This window comes from Wasmannia auropunctata, unplaced genomic scaffold (genome assembly GCF_000956235.1).
Source record: "Wasmannia auropunctata unplaced genomic scaffold, wasmannia.A_1.0 LD336088.1, whole genome shotgun sequence".
Taxonomy (NCBI): Eukaryota; Metazoa; Arthropoda; class Insecta; order Hymenoptera; family Formicidae; genus Wasmannia; species Wasmannia auropunctata.
The window spans coordinates 2,521,211-2,537,240 of NW_012026802.1; the positions used below are offsets into that span (position 1 = coordinate 2,521,211).

At 38.1% G+C, this 16,030-nt stretch overlaps 1 protein-coding gene and 1 long non-coding RNA gene across 2 annotated transcripts; both read right to left on the reverse strand.

The window, feature by feature from the left end:
- Positions 1 to 4,293: 4,293 nt before the first annotated feature.
- Positions 4,294 to 6,823, reverse strand: LOC105448272. The gene is made up of 4 exons (XR_974210.1): positions 6,591 to 6,823; positions 6,211 to 6,358; positions 5,668 to 5,973; positions 4,294 to 5,552 (listed from the first exon to the last, which is right to left on the reverse strand). It is a non-coding gene; the product is annotated as an uncharacterized LOC105448272 (long non-coding RNA).
- Positions 6,824 to 10,125: 3,302 nt separating this feature from the next.
- LOC105448274 (zinc finger protein 512B-like) lies at positions 10,126 to 12,147 on the reverse strand. The gene is made up of 2 exons (XM_011686776.1): positions 12,076 to 12,147; positions 10,126 to 11,666 (listed from the first exon to the last, which is right to left on the reverse strand). The coding sequence occupies exons 1-2, from the start codon at positions 12,088 to 12,090 to the stop codon at positions 10,554 to 10,556; spliced, it is 1,128 nt and encodes a 375-aa protein (XP_011685078.1). The 5' UTR covers positions 12,091 to 12,147; the 3' UTR covers positions 10,126 to 10,553.
- Between the last annotated feature and the right edge of the window lie 3,883 nt (positions 12,148 to 16,030).

Here is a 16,030-nt window from a genome sequence, read left to right on the forward strand (position 1 = left end):
TTTTCAGGAAATTATTAAATAATCTGCGGTGAATAAAATTTTCATAAAATTACCTGCAAACGAATTGTATTAATAAATATAATTCATGAATTAAAAAAGATTTTGCTCGTTTTTAAAGCTGAATTTTTTAAATGTAGAAGAGCATAATAAAAATTCTATATACGTATAATAGAATCAATTAGAATGTCAATATAATTATTGAAATGGTTAAATGGTCTGCAGAAATGAAAAAGTTAACAAAATGTTAGCGATTACCATATACCGAAATTATCTCGGGTTTCACACGCAATAAAAGAGATTCGCATATTGCTAGTTACATCGCGTCTCTTCGAACAAAGGCAGGAAATCTGAGGTTTCTTAGGAAATATTGCGGTCGCGTTTATAGTGTCCTCGTGGATAGAAAGAGTAAAATGAAAGAGTCCTAGGAGCTTCTCAAGGACGGGAAGAAAGAAGCGTGATGATATCGAGCTTTGTGAAGCGTCTGTAGTATCCAATCTGTCTGAACGAAGCTCATGGAAATTGAATAACAGCGCTGGCCGTTGTCCCAGGTTTCTTCGGAATTCTGGAAGATTATTTGCTCCACGATATTACTTACCAAGTAATTTTATTAAGATTAAATTACGCTAAGTATATATGTATACTTCAGAGTCTAAATATTTAAATATTTGAATTGTGAATAAAATTAAATTAAGAAGACAATAGTACGAGCATACATACACACGCACATACTGTTTAATATGGCAATTTTATTCTGCGAGAGAATTTTAATTCTGAGTGCTAATGTAAAGCGTGGCTAATTAGATTAAGAAGATATCCAATGCAATTCGCGTTTTCATTTCTGTGCGAAACATTGCTTCGTGATTGCATGTACAATGTTATTTGCATTTGTGAACTTTTTTTATGGTCATGCTTAGCAATTGGCTTTAATGGATTTTCGCGTAGATGGAATTGCGGATTGCGCGAACGCGAAATTTCGCTGGCGGTGTCGCTGAATGGCGGATTATAGACACTGCAGAACAGCGCAATTATATCGGCGCGTGTACGTGTCTCTCGATAAGTAAGAAGAATCGCGCGTGACCGCGATAAACCAAGGCAATTTCATCCGTGTGAATTGCGAAAATAGTTAATACGCAGTTGCGATCTCGCGAGGTGGGATTTGTGCGTTCGGCGTGGCTTAGCGAAATTAAAATGCACGATCTCTCGTCCGGCCTCGCAGCGGCGTTTAACGTAGAAAATGGCGTACAGAGTATCGACATTACCATTGTTTATCTGGTATTAGTGCGCGGTATTAAAAATTATATCCCGCGCGAATAAAACAGAAGTTCGCACGCAACGAACAGATGGGGAAGAGGGAACTCTCGCGAATTCTCTGTATTCCAAAGCTCTTCGCGTGCGCGGGAGTTTACGTGGGGAAGTTGCGGCAACTTCTCCCGCAATTCCACGAGACGCATCCGCGAAACATTTTTCACGGGGCATAGTTGAAAATGTGTGTGTCTATGAATAAATCTTCTGCCGGAAATAACAGTCGGTATGAAGTCACACGTTTTGAAACCACTCTAAAAAGTATGTGATTTATGAGCGCCAAGCGAGCGTGCCGCTAAACCATGGTGTTGTATTATTTAAAGAAGGCCTGAAAGGCGTGCAATCTCCCTATTTTTATCGCGCCGAAGAAAATCCTATTATCTTACAACCTAATTTGTTTCGTTATCATATTTAAATCCTTCGTAGGCAGTATAGAACAGGAGAAGAGTGAGCTCTTTAGCAAAATACCTTGCGCGTTATAACGTTATTTAAAATTAAAATCGCCGTAAAACCGCCGGATATTTGGTGACATGCGGATATAGAATTTTTGCATGAAACTTCATTACCGGCTCAGAACGTGGTAATTTCCTGGACAATGACTTTTCGTCCTTTTTAATTCCGCAAAATTATGCTACGAAAAAGTTGTGAAAATCCAGAATCCATGTGCATCCGGCCATATTATCGCATAAAAAAGAGAAACGTAATATGAGGCAATCTCCATTACCTAAAACATGATTTTAAAAATTTAAATCTTCGCTTTGACGTATTTTTATTATCTGCTTATGAGGTTGCTTTTTTATATCGCGGGTTTTTTTTCCCGAAATAGCAAATTCGCTAAAACTCTTGTTCGTTATCCTTTTTATTCATAATTTCTGTGATTTTTTGTCACTTTGACGATATTGTGCTCGGAGAAATAAGTAATGTGCCAATATTTTCATGTCGTAAATTATCTTTGTAACAAAGACGCATTGAGAAACTTTTCAAGACTCGATGCGAACCTGCGAATAGCGGCCGAGCAATCTGAGAAGTTTTCAATGCGTCGGCAGTGAACTCGAAATCGTAAATCGCGAAACAATCGTCAACTTTTGCGTCATGCTTACGCGTTGTTGTATCCGCTATATGGCGCATGTGTTATTATGGAAGTCGCTTTAAGGCTACGCGCTATTGTTGACTCTCATCGGATAGCGCAGTGTCGATAAATGCATTCACGGCACGACAGTTACTTTAATTAAGTCGCGTCATGTTACACGATTGCGAACATAACGTGTGGGATTTATGTTGGCGTCGTATGCTCATTCCCATTACATCCACCGAGACATTGACGCATTTACTCCGCATTGAGATATTCTTGCGGTACAACATTAGCTTTAAATTAGACACGAAAATTATACTCTCTCGCCGCAAAAATCTTTCAATTAAATTTTAGTGTCCGAACGAGTAATTAATTTTTTTTTCTGAAAAAGAATTTATGCAAATGATATTCCAAGACTATCCTTCGTAATATTAGTGTTCCGAGGAAAAATTTTCATTTAAAATTATTTTTCTAGGAAAATATATGATATAAATGCAATATTCTTCGTGTTTACATTTATTCAGCGTTCTTTATTCAAGATAGGGGGAAGTGTAATATTTTAGAAGCGTTTTGAACTTTGCGATGCTTTATTTGGTCCGTAGCGCCACACATCACTATGCTGATTACCTTAATGGGGTTCTTTGCCTTTCTCGTGCACGCGTACGCCAGAGCGACATATTGCCCGCCTGCATCTAGAGGAGCAGCGTGTATTCGCAGAAGCTTTTGTAGCAAGTAACGGTGGTAAACTCGAGAAAATAATAATCTTGTTGATGACGCTCGTGGCTATGTGCATCAGTGTGCATCAGGCATATATACATATATATACATATAGAGGGACGCACACTTAGGCAGGACGACCCTCGTCGACTCATCGATATTGACGAAGTTACGTTCAGTCTCCCACGCGATAGTACGTCTTGTCGCTCGAGGAAAATAGTCTTTCAGAGTTCATCAGCCGTAGGTGATAGAAACCGGCCATCGTGCACACACAGGGTGGTTAGTTCCCAGCGAAAAACTTACGTTTACAACGTGCACCGAGCACCTAACTCTCGGCTCTTACCGGTTAAGCATGGGTAGTGCGCTTCATCTCTGTCTCGCTGAACATTTTATGAGCTATCAAAAAGAACGGAAAAAAAGTCTTCGTTTTATTGATCTTTCGTTGTTCTCGCGAGAGTGACTATATACTTTTTCTATTCTCCCAGAGAGAGACAGAGACAGAGAGAGAGAGAGAGAGAGAGAGAGAGAGAGGCGGGCAGAAATAGAGTTGTATTCTCTCCCGAGCTGTTAACGCAAGTTACAGGATGCAAAAGTTTCGAAGTTAAATGAAGGGACTTTCTGAAATCACGTACGGGAACCTTCGTCGTATTTTCTACGAAATATTGAACTTTCTCCTCAGTTTAGTTTCTCTTCACCATGTCACGGGCAACTAGTACCGTAGTTTCGTACGATACATGTGCACGTTGTTACAAGCGAGGATAGAAGCGTACCACCCTCTTGTCTTGATGAACGCATATACACTACCCGTCGCTGCTCTGTGATACGTCATGCGATAAATTCATATCAGCCTCGCACGTTAGCTAGACATTTAGGTAATCCTGTATCGTTGGCAGCCTATAGTTATCTTCGATTGTTGTTATGCGGCATTCAATCGAAATGTTTCGTGTAAGTCGCCGAATGATTTATCATCACTGAAGTCTCAAGTAATACGCCCGAAGTGAAAAAAAATTTCCTTTAAACTTACATGATTTAATAATTTTGTATAAAATAAATTCAGTAAAACATGCGCCAAACGCAGATTTACATGTTTGGTATACGCGTCAGTACAAAATTTGATATTACTGACGCGTAAGAGAGATATTATTTAATATGTTAAGCGAGATGTTGTATTAATTTTAATTAAGTAATTATAATTGCAATAATTGTTTCTACTTTTACACATGTGTAGTTTATATTTTTATACATATATAAAAAGCATTAATTCTTATGAGAATTCTGCTTGATAATTTGTACAATAATATTCTCGTTATCTGTCAATTATCTTTAAGCATTTAGAACAGTCGGGGTTATTCTCTTATATTTATATATTTTCTCGAGTATCAGTTTATTTTCCGATGAAATGAAAGCGTTCGCAGCAATATTGACGCATACCCGAAAGAGAGGGAAGTGCTCTTCTCGTGCCTTCTTCAATTATTTTATCGGCCGATACAGTATTACTCACGAATTGCAAAATAATCCGCGGAGAATTCCCAACGGAGAGATTCTCCGCGGGGGAGAAGGTTTATCGCGAAGAAGATTGCTGGAGCCACTCGTAAAATTACGACCGACAGTCTTTGTCGGCGGCATGCTTGGATAATTGTCGCGGCTATCTCCCGTAAGTAAAGTGAAAATTATTATGCGCCGCGCCGTGCCCGCGCGGCTGCTACACCCAGCAATAGCATTGTCCCTCCAGATCCCGTGATAATGCCGGACACGTCGCTCCTTGCTGACGCCTTTGTACCCGTGAAAATCCCGTAATTTAAGTGGCGCTCGAAGGGTGGCTTTACCCCGGCGGGTTCGTTTGCAGTTTACGCGGCGGAACAAAGGGGCCACGACCACGATGAACTCGCTTACGTTTTCACAGAACAGAATTCAGCGGCGCGTCGAAGTATCGAGTTTCTCGCGAATGTTTGTATCAAAATGGAATGTACACGATGAGAGAATCCCGTGGTCACGATTAACGGAGTAACGGCGCCAGATCTCTCGCGCCGCACGTCGCGTTTAGAGTTTGAAAAAATAATTTAAATTCAATTTATTGCGAACGATCATGATGCGTGTCTCCCGTGTCTTTCTTTTTTCTATTCTTTCTTTTTTCGCGAGCGCAGTTTCAAGAACGTACTCTTTCAAAATCACCCTTTCGTTCGCATCATGCTCCGCTTTTTACGTGCCTGTGAAAAAGTAATCGCGGAACGTCCAATTCAATTAATTCGCGGTCGATCCAACAGGTTGAAAGGTTTGTTATTGTCCGCGAAGACTCGATGGCTGATAGTTGTTTGTTCAGGCTGATAGGTTGAGCGTGACCGATCAAGACCATCTAGGCTCTTGAATAAATTTACAATTGGAGACGAGGGTGTGGCGGCGAGATCTTAACGGCGAACAGGTCGTGATTGTGGTTCATACCGTCGCATAAAGTTCTTAACATCTGCGAAGTTGTAATAGAATGGATAAGCCAAAGTCTAATTGCTCCATTTACAAACCGTAAAGATTAGTATGTGGTTGCATAAGTTCTGAGATCGTCTGAGTAAAGTACCACTCACCTCCTCCTGAGAGGTTGTTTACGAGCCAATTTCCGTAACTGGTTTCGTAATGTTCGGCTCGTAATTTGTTCGAAGTTTAGCATTCTCGTTTCTCTATGGAATTATCCGTGGAATTACCTGATTTTTAATTTTCGTAGCACGCATGTAAATTCTGTGTGTCCGTCAACTCCGGAAGACACGCGTGCACTTTAATACGTAGACGTAATTGCACGCATGTAATTAGCCACTTGGAAAACGTTAAACAGCGAGACTTACAGCGAGAATTACATTTGGGATTGGATGCTTTGATCAAGGTTTATATAAAATCTGTTATAATAAAATTGAAAATTTTCATAGCAATTTGAAATATCGCCTGCTTATATTTTCCACGATATCACGTTTCAAATTAAATCTATGTTGGCTTAAATTTAACAAAATAATGAGAATGAATTTCTGTTATTTAAAATTGTTAAAAGTTCTCCCTTGAAAATATTAACAGTGCTTTGAAATCTTTATATAAATTTTCCGAAAATCGTTGGTTCTCGAATTTTGCGCAGCACTTACCGCTGTTACAGTTCGAGCATATGCCACTTTCCTTTCGAGTCATTAGTCGAATTAAGCGAATTTCTCATGAAATCGCACGGAAGTCCTTCAACGGGCAGTCCCAAAAACGTTAGCGAATGTCGATAGACGGCCGGCTAATTTGAAAGCTCTGTCGATAAGCATCGAGAGCAAAGTTATTTTAAAGTTACTCGTGGCATTCTGGAATCCTCGGTTAGCGAAGACGATTGAGAGGAATTTCGAGAATTCTTATTTCGTCTAGGGTACGCGATGGTATTTGTATAAAGAAAGCGTGCAACTTTGCGCGCTTTCCAACTTTAAATAATATACGTAAAAGTTGATATACGTGCTCGTGACGTCTTAAGATGTTTTGCAGAACTTGCCAAAAGATGTTTTTACTCGTTATCCCTTGCGTCGTCGATCCTTGCAATTTTGGCTTCGAGACCTGTTCAGATATATGAGATGTCGAGATCAGTATTTAATGATGCATTCGAGCTTATGAGATATATGGCCATCGAGGACACATATTAGGCGATCAAGACGGTTAATATTGTCACAATGGGTAGCTTCAATCAATAGGTCAAATTGGCATGTACCTATGGTCAGTCGGGTACGTCCGTGCTCGAAAATGAGCCAGCTATAGTTTCATTTCCATGGCAATTATTGAATTAGGTAGGGGTATCGTTAACCGTTATTTGCAAGTAATTAATCACTTGAAGAGCGGTACTTGCGTTTCTGCTGATTTAGCTGACCGTAATCGTAATGAAATATCTTGGGGAGGGTCGAAAGGGGTGTTACAAGATGCGAAATGATCCTCTGGGATTACTCTTGTACACACAGGGTATGATACGACGTGATAATGTCAATATATCTGACCTAGATCTATCTCAGGATGTTTCAATGAGGTTCTCGCGGGAATATTTAAGAACTTAGCATTATAATTTCTTCTTTAAAAAAAGTTATTAATTCATAGTTATTATTTTATCGGTAATTTACGTAACGCGCAGTAAGTGACGGCAATAATTATTAATTACAAATAAAAAATTAATATGATGTGATTTTGCAAAACAAAAAAAATACGGTAAAGATATTCAGATTATTTGACATACACTTTAATGAGATGGTGATAATATATTTATTATAGATTTTTCTACTTTCGATAAAAAGAAATTTAGATACCATTTGACAAACATAACAAGATTGATAGTAATTAATATATATACATCTAATTAATTATTTTGCTCTATAATATTAATACTATCTCTTCCTCTGCACTGCACGTGCCACTTCGTATTTGAACAGGATTAATTTCTACGCGTAAAATCATTTTTGTACGGAAGTTAGGCGCTCGTTGTTGTACGAAAATCGGGTGTGCATTATGTTGACGCAAGTGAAATCGCGCGGCTTTGATCCCTAAAACTAAATAATACGGTTTGCACAGACTTCAAAGTGAATCACGGCACTACATAAGTGCATTTGTGTAATCTCGACAAAACGATCCGTTTTTCGCCAAAAAGTATTTTTGGGACATGGCAATCAGAATATAAAATGCGAAACTAAATCGAAAATGTATGGAACGAATTAAAAACCTTTTTTTACGTTTTTCATTCTCATCAGGATGATTTTGCAAAAAGAAATGAAAGATTTGCAATGGATTCTGTACTCAATACTACATTGACGCAAATAAAAACGATGAATTGTAATGGAAACATTTTGCAGTAATATTTTCCGTTTGTTGCGCAAAATTGTTTTAAAACAGATAGAACGTACAAAAAAATATTTTTTTTATCCAGCAACTGAGACAGGGTTTTTTTTTATTCAACGATTCGTTTCGCTGTAGACGGAAAAACGACCGTTCTGTACGCAATTCTGTGCGAACGAGCAAAACCGACTATTTACTCGAACACCGCGAAACGGACGAATCGTTATGTGCAAACAAGACGTAAATCGTGTTGGAAAGTACAGTAAATTTGAGTGACAATCTGTCAATATATCGCACACTTGTGTTCCGCAGCAGCTAATTTCATTGTCGGAGATAGAGAGATTCGTTAATATTTATAACATAATGTATAATATGCAGAAATTGTCCCATATTCTCGCTCCATTTCCTCAATTTATGCTGTAATATTTTCTGCTGAAAATTAAAAAGATTGCGCTAATTAAAATTCGTGTTTATAAGTGAAATGAGGAATCTTATATCTATTTACATATCTAAAAATGAAATCATTGTAAATACTTGCTTTATAACATAGGTATAGCTTCTAAGATAAAGTTTTATTTATAAAGAAATTTTCTACTTGAAAAAAATAAAACAGCATTGATTTTTTAATTGTTTCAGGTGAGTTTGGAGTTATTCAATTGCATTCCACATACGGTTCGTTGTACTGTAAGTCTTGATTATTTCTATTTAAATAATTACGTTGTTGCGTTTATATTACATGAGTTTTGTCGTTGATAAGAGGGGTCTCTGTTGTTTTTATTAACAGTATTATGTCGGTATAGTAGGCACCTGAACGGTAAATAGTACCGGTATAGTATCGACGGTTCTTCAGTCTCTTATCAACCGCTGTGACTGTAGTTGATACGTGTGGAGACTATAGGATGTTCAATAAAATTCCTCGAATGAATAATAACATATAACGTAAACCGCGAAAATTGTTTAAAATAATAATCTGAAGGTTGATACTTGAAATATGAACGTTGTATCAATAATATACATATATATATATTGCTTGCAAAAAAGAGATAATTAACACAAGGTAATGGAAGCAAACTACACAGATGCTGATAGCTTCAAGCGATAATGTCCACTCCTTGTGTATCACAGAATGTCTTATTCTCGCATATTAAACGAAAACATTATTGTGATAATAATTTATTGAACGTTATCGTTCATAGAAAAAGTAGATATTTTACTTATATTATTCTTAACTTTAATTTTTAATTTTTATTACCAACAAAAAAGTTGTTTGTAAAAATTTTACAAACAATTATATGTATGTACATTACGTTAAAAATTTATACATATTATTTTTATCGACATTAAACAATTTATTTTTCTGCCATTTTTATTAAAATTAAAATTAGTGTTAAATGGTCACATTGAATTTATTAAATTCAAATTAATATATTTCTTAAAGTAAATGTATATAAATATACCTATATTCTTTATATTGTTATACACAAAAGAGCAATGACTGTTATGTATCTCATATAGTAATATATAAATTTTGTAATTTACTATTTATAATTTCATTTTATAACAGTAAAAGGTTTTATGTTTCAATCCGTAGAAAGATAAAAAAGAAGCTAATTGTAAAGCTAATTGGAAATTTTTTTTATTTTTTTCTGATACAACCGACTTTTCTATTCAGTTCTTTTAGCTGAGAAATCGATTTGCGCTTTGTCTATTCACAAAGCTCCGATTTGTGTCCAGCTTGCAAGCACGGTGTGACGCGAAAGAAACTTCGTGACGTCATTCCTCCCACCTTGCAAAATGCTAGTATAGTCAATTGCATCGATTTCATTGTATGTGCCATGTGTTTGTCGAGGCACCTCCATTTTGACTCCGGGGAGGATGGGTGAACATATGTTACTCCCAACCTTTTCATTTAATACCTCGCTTTGTTACGCAACGTTATGCTTTTATATGAACGTTATAATTTTATGTTTGACGAACGAACAGAAAAAGACAAATATAAACGAGATTATTCTAAAAAAAAAATTTCATTAGATATATCGACAAAAAAATATCACGGATAATATTGCGTTTTGATATGCGGCTCCTTGAAGCTTTTAATATCGCTCGGACTTTGGTCTCGCATTTCGTGTCCGAACACAATTCTATTCTTAGATTATTCGATACGGTATTGTTCCTTTCCCCCATTTTATGACACAGGAAATTTTTGAACTGTACTCTTTTTTCTTTTAATTCTTTATTTTCGATAAGATTTACAAAGGGCATGTCTAACTTATTGGACTAGAGAAATTTAGACCGGAATTTGTTTCAGAAACTATTATAAAACAGTTGTATTGAGAGATAAAAGAAATTGTAGGAAGATAATTGTTCAGATCTCTGGACAATCATAATTATTTAACGAAAATGGTAAAACGTTACAGAATATTAGGGATCTGAATGATTATCTTAAAGAGAGCCGCGGTATAATCGCATAACTGCACTTAACATAATACAGTTAAATAACGACTCTGTGAAACACGGTAGAAAAATATATAAATTTATTCGACAACGTACATAACACAATTAGTATTTTGCACGTTCGGTCTGCGAATTACGTTCGAGAAGCGCCTTAAAAGACACACGTCCAAGTCGAGTTGTCGGTTTGAGTTTACCATTTCCTCAACGAATGTATGGGATATGCGGTGTCGAGACCGTCGTGAACGATTGCGCCGCCGGTGGATCCCAAAGTCGGTATCACGCCGCTGCTGAGTCCAACGTGCTCCACGCCGGCAAGGTGTTCACCAGCGATACCGCTGCTGACTAGGCCACTTGAGACGAGGCCACCGTCCACCAAGCCAAGTCCATGACCGGCGGTCAGAGTTGTGCCCGAGATGGCTCCCAAACTGGATCCCAGATATTCATGTCCAGACGCGAGGCCGAGGGTCGACGGGACGAGGCCAACGCCGACGGTCGACGGGGCGACGCCAACGCCGAGGGTCGACGGTATGACGCCGACGGTTGATGGCACGACGCTTACGGCTGATGGCACGGAGACCGGCACGTGTCTCGTGACGGAGATTGGAACGGCCACCGGGTGCGAGACCGGAACCGGCACCGGCTGTGGCACGCGTACTTCGACGGGATGCGGTACCGGAACTGGGTAGGGACGCTCGACCCTTACGGGCACGTGGCGAGTGACTGGAACAGGTACTGGTTGCGCTACTGGCACGGGGTAAGGACGGTCCACCTTGACGGGCACGGGGTGCGGGACGGGCACGTGCCTGGTTACTTCGACGGGGACTGGCTGCGGCACCGGGACCGGCACTTGGACCTCGCGGTGCACGGTGAGACCGGTGATGCGCTCGGTTTTAGCATGCGCCAAACCGCTGGGCAACACATGACCGATGCCGAGTCCGGTGGCGTGACCAGTAGCACCGTAGATGTATGGGCTGCTGCCATAGTAACCTCCGTAAGCACCTCCCAGTCCGTATCCCAGACCGGAAGCGTAGGCGCCGGCGAGGGTGTTACCGGTGTATCCTGAGAGTCCCGATCCCGAGAGTATCCTCGTCGATCCGAGCCCGATCGGATATCCACTCAGACCATAGCCGTAGCCCGAGAGACCGCCAAGACCGTAGCCGTAGTTCGAGATACCGCCGTGAAGACCATAGGTAGAGATGCCGCCTAGACCGTAGCCGATATCACCGTGCAGCAGACTCCGTTTGTCTTTCTTCGGGTCTTCCTTCTTCTCTGCCGCCAACACGGCGGTTGCCAACAGCACAATCTGCACATTTTTAAGAAAGAAAAAAAGAATTAATACACTCTTCGAAATCAAGAGTAGCGTTCGAATTAACAAAAGGTAAAGGACAGACTTTACATTGTTAAATTTAATTAATTTAATTTAATAATTAAATTAAATATTATGCGTATTACGTATTTAATTATTTGTGTTAATTAATTAATATAATTAGATAATTTAATATTTTTGTAATATAGCTCTTTTAGAGCGTATGCATATTAAGGATATAATTTCAATGTAATTTCATTTATAATGATAAAACGAGCGCTTTAGCAAATCTAAACTAACTGAATAATGAAGATATTGTTAAAGAGATGAGATGTACGACGGTGAATAACCGTCGTACTTTTGTGCACCGGCCTGAGCGGGTGCATAAGAAATTCCTTCGACTTACCGCGAAGAACTTCATTGTATCTCGTGGTAGTTTTGGATCGAGTGTGCCATCAGCTCGGTCGATCGGCGTTTTTATACAAAATGTCCCCGGTTCACGATGTATGCTGGTGATTACTTTCACTGAAACGATGAGAAACACGCCCTGCTCCGCGATCCGCGCACCTCCCATTTATTTTTTTTGCAACCGGTCGGTCCATCCGATTCTCCGCTCTGACGTAACGGCCAGACCCGTGGCAGACTTGCTCTCGAAACGGGTCCGATTCCGCATTATTACGCGGCTGTTACGTGCGTAATTGTCTACAACTGGCGTGTATATCAGTAACGCCGTCTCCGTTTCCTTCATTCTTTTTGTAAAGGGCTAACTTTTACCGATCGGCGTACGAGACGGCGCTTGCGGCAAAATCAGGATTGATTGATGTATAACATAACAAATCCTCAGGAAGAGCCTGATATTTTTTAATATATATATATATATATATATATATATATATTTACAAAGAAAAAAATGATCTTTAATACATTTTATATATATATGTAATGTATTAAAAATCATTTTTTTCCTTTGTAAATTTTTCTATATTGCGGAATGATATTAGTAATCCTAATCGCAAGATATTGAACATAATTCTATATTCCTCTTTTTATGAGAGATTAGATCTAAAACGCTTTATTTAAGATTCCAAAATATGGGGACAATAGTTTTTTATCTTTCTGTATATTCTTCATTATTTTTAAAATTTTCCTTGTTCACAGATGATAGATTATAGATGAATAATATTGATTTAAATTACGATTAAATTATGATTAAATCATTTATTAAAACACTGGTTTTGCTGACAAATTTCAAAATTTTATACCTTGATATTTTAATATATACAGAATGTTATCTGATTTACATATTTTCGAGGTCCTAATAATTTCTTTTTAGACACATCTTCATTAAAAAAATCGACATATATGTATGTATAATTTATATATATGTACATATATGTATTTATATATGTATTGTATCGAGTGACAAGTCCAAGACATTATCCATTTTAATAATGATCATCTTGCGATTCGGAATATAAATTACTTGATTCTCGTGGAACAACCGGAACTCGAAGATGTTGTCGGCTTCTTTCTAAAATATTTATTGGTGCTATCCTGCGAGCATTTATTATCGTGTTATAATGCGACGACGGGTACGACCAACCCGTTGGAAAATATCACAAGTAAATAGGTATCGAGTTACCTTTTAATGAGAAATTAAACCATCTTCGTCGTTTTGTTTTTTACATTTCGCGTAGTTCGTAATTTCGCGTTGGCGAATAAAAGTTTACGATGTCTAATTCTCCTCTTGACAGAGATCGACGCGATACCATTGCTAGTTTGCAAAACGATTACGAAATACCTGGCTGTTTTTAAAAGTCACTCACGATATTTTCTCACATTGCACAATAACAACGGTATAAACCATTTCCGTTTCATAGCGCAACATAAATCTACACGTCACGGAATAACTCGGAGCTCGCGGGTTTTCGTAACCCATGTAGATTTTCATCTTAAGAATTGTCTCGACGAAAATGCATCGTTCCTCCGCATGCATCGTGCCGATTTTCAGAAAGTGCTTTACATTCATGACGCGCATTTTTCCGCGAAGATGGGCTTTATTTAAATTGTACGACGGGTGTGCCGCAGATGTAAATTGTATCGTAACGTGGCCATCGAGCGCGCGTCTCACCACGAAATACGAATAACAGGAATATTCGGCATTTGCGGATCGTTTTTGCTCGCCCGTGGAATTTCCGTAAAAGGAAACAATTAAGACATCCGAGACACCGCCCGGCGAAGATATGCTATTTTTTTTTCTTCGCGAATCTACGCGCCGAGTGCAGACGACGCGACGCGGACGGTACGAAAATGTCAGCTTAGAGATCGGCTGTGTGGGATCGTCAAAATAAAATACTGGTTTACCACGGGGGCGAGTGCATTTTAATTTTACCGAAAGCGATATATCACTTGACTCGGTTATAAATAAACGAACTGCTAATGTTAATGATGTTTGCCGCATTAACAGGTTACATTTTTTTATTGTTTTTTTATTGTTACTTTGAATAGCACATTAATTCTTCTCATTAATTTTTTTACTAGACCACGTCGATACGATCGCGATTATAGTTTGTAGTTTGTAAAATTCACGTATATTGCAAAGAAATGACGATATTCCGGCGAGTACGCGACAGCGAAATATTATTTTGCGATTTTAGCACTTTCATATGTATAACCCTCCCTTCCTTCTCGCGCGGCGATAAAATTTCCACGTAGCCTACTTCGGATGCCGCAAACCGCAAGGTAGGAGAGGACGAAGGGAAGAGAAACATGTTACTGTGGAAAAATACGAGGACGATAAAAGGAGCGCCCTATTCCCGTGCTGTCTCCTTTCTCGAACCACCTCCTGATTTCCTGCGGGAATCCCGGCGAAGTTTATGACACCGACCGATCGTCGATGGCTCAATCGATTTTGTCGGTAGCCCTTTAACGCGCGGGTTATTGCCCCCCTCCTCCCTCCGTCTTCTATTTTATCTCGGTAGTCTCGGTTGCCTTAAGTAAGCTCGTTATCTAAGAACACGAAAGCGAGGCACTTGAGGTACTTTTCGTCAAAAGGCTCTTAATAATTTATTCCGGAGAAAATAATATTCTCCTATTAAATATAAATTCTGCTACCTTGAGCAACACGACGTCGATCCATTAACAATAATTGAATTTCGACGGTTTTACTTTTGACAGAGACGACGATTTTTAATAATTAAGAAGAAAGAAGTGCTGCAGTCACGTCGGACGACATTTTACGAGACAGTTAAATTATTTTGATAATGAAATATATTATTTACAAGTAATAAAGGGGAAGAGAATTCGGTCGAGGCTAGATGATGGTTGCCCAATAATGTTTTTAATGTTTAAATCTTTTAAATTTCAGCTGACGTAAACTGCGCGCCGATTATTGTCTCTAAAAACACAATTATAACTTAAAGCTGAAGTAATATCATAAATTAGATTGATCTTCAATTCGATTATGCTACAAGCATCCTGAAACACTGTAAAGAACTTGAAAATATTATTGGGCAACCAACATCTAGCCTTGGTCGAATTTGGTTCTTTCTCTCTTTATTACTTGTTGCATACAGATATCTTGTTTAAAATTGATATATAATTTATTGCACGAAACATATGTAAATTGAAGGAATAACTTGCAAAAATTTGTGCATTCAGCATTATTAATTATGAATTTAAACATCAGTGGGAAATTGTTGGTATTGTGTCACTTGAATTTAATGAATCTGTTTCTCTAAGTCTTTCTATTGGCGCTTTTGATTGTTGATTGCTCAGCAATTAAAATATCGATATTTTATAATCTCATAATTTAAAATAATACCTTTTACGCATATATGAACGAATTATTCATCTTAACAAATTAATTAACAGTATTGTATTTAATAAGTAAATACAATTATGATTTCATGCAACGATTATGTACATATGTATATTGCTGCATTTATATTTGCTATTCACGTACAAAGTATTCTTGATAAAAATATCGAATAGTTTATAATTTGTTTACAATATTTGATACGTAATACATATAAATATTATAGCTATTATTTATAATAGCTAAACCATTGGTCTTGATTTTAATTGAATAAAAAGTTAATTTATGTATTACAGATTACTTGCTAATTTCTTGCACGAAGATTGACGTACACGAAATAATTGACATAATGTCGATTGATGTTATGGAATTGAAAGGGGTCGAATCACCCTTTTAGCATCAACCGATCGAACGGAATCGTGGATGCATTAACAATAGGTGCATAACGTAATAGTCGAAGCTCATGAATATGAAAATTTCTCGCCGCTGGCCATTTTGATTAACAATCGTGATAGAACAAGTTTCGGCATTACGACTGCGCGCG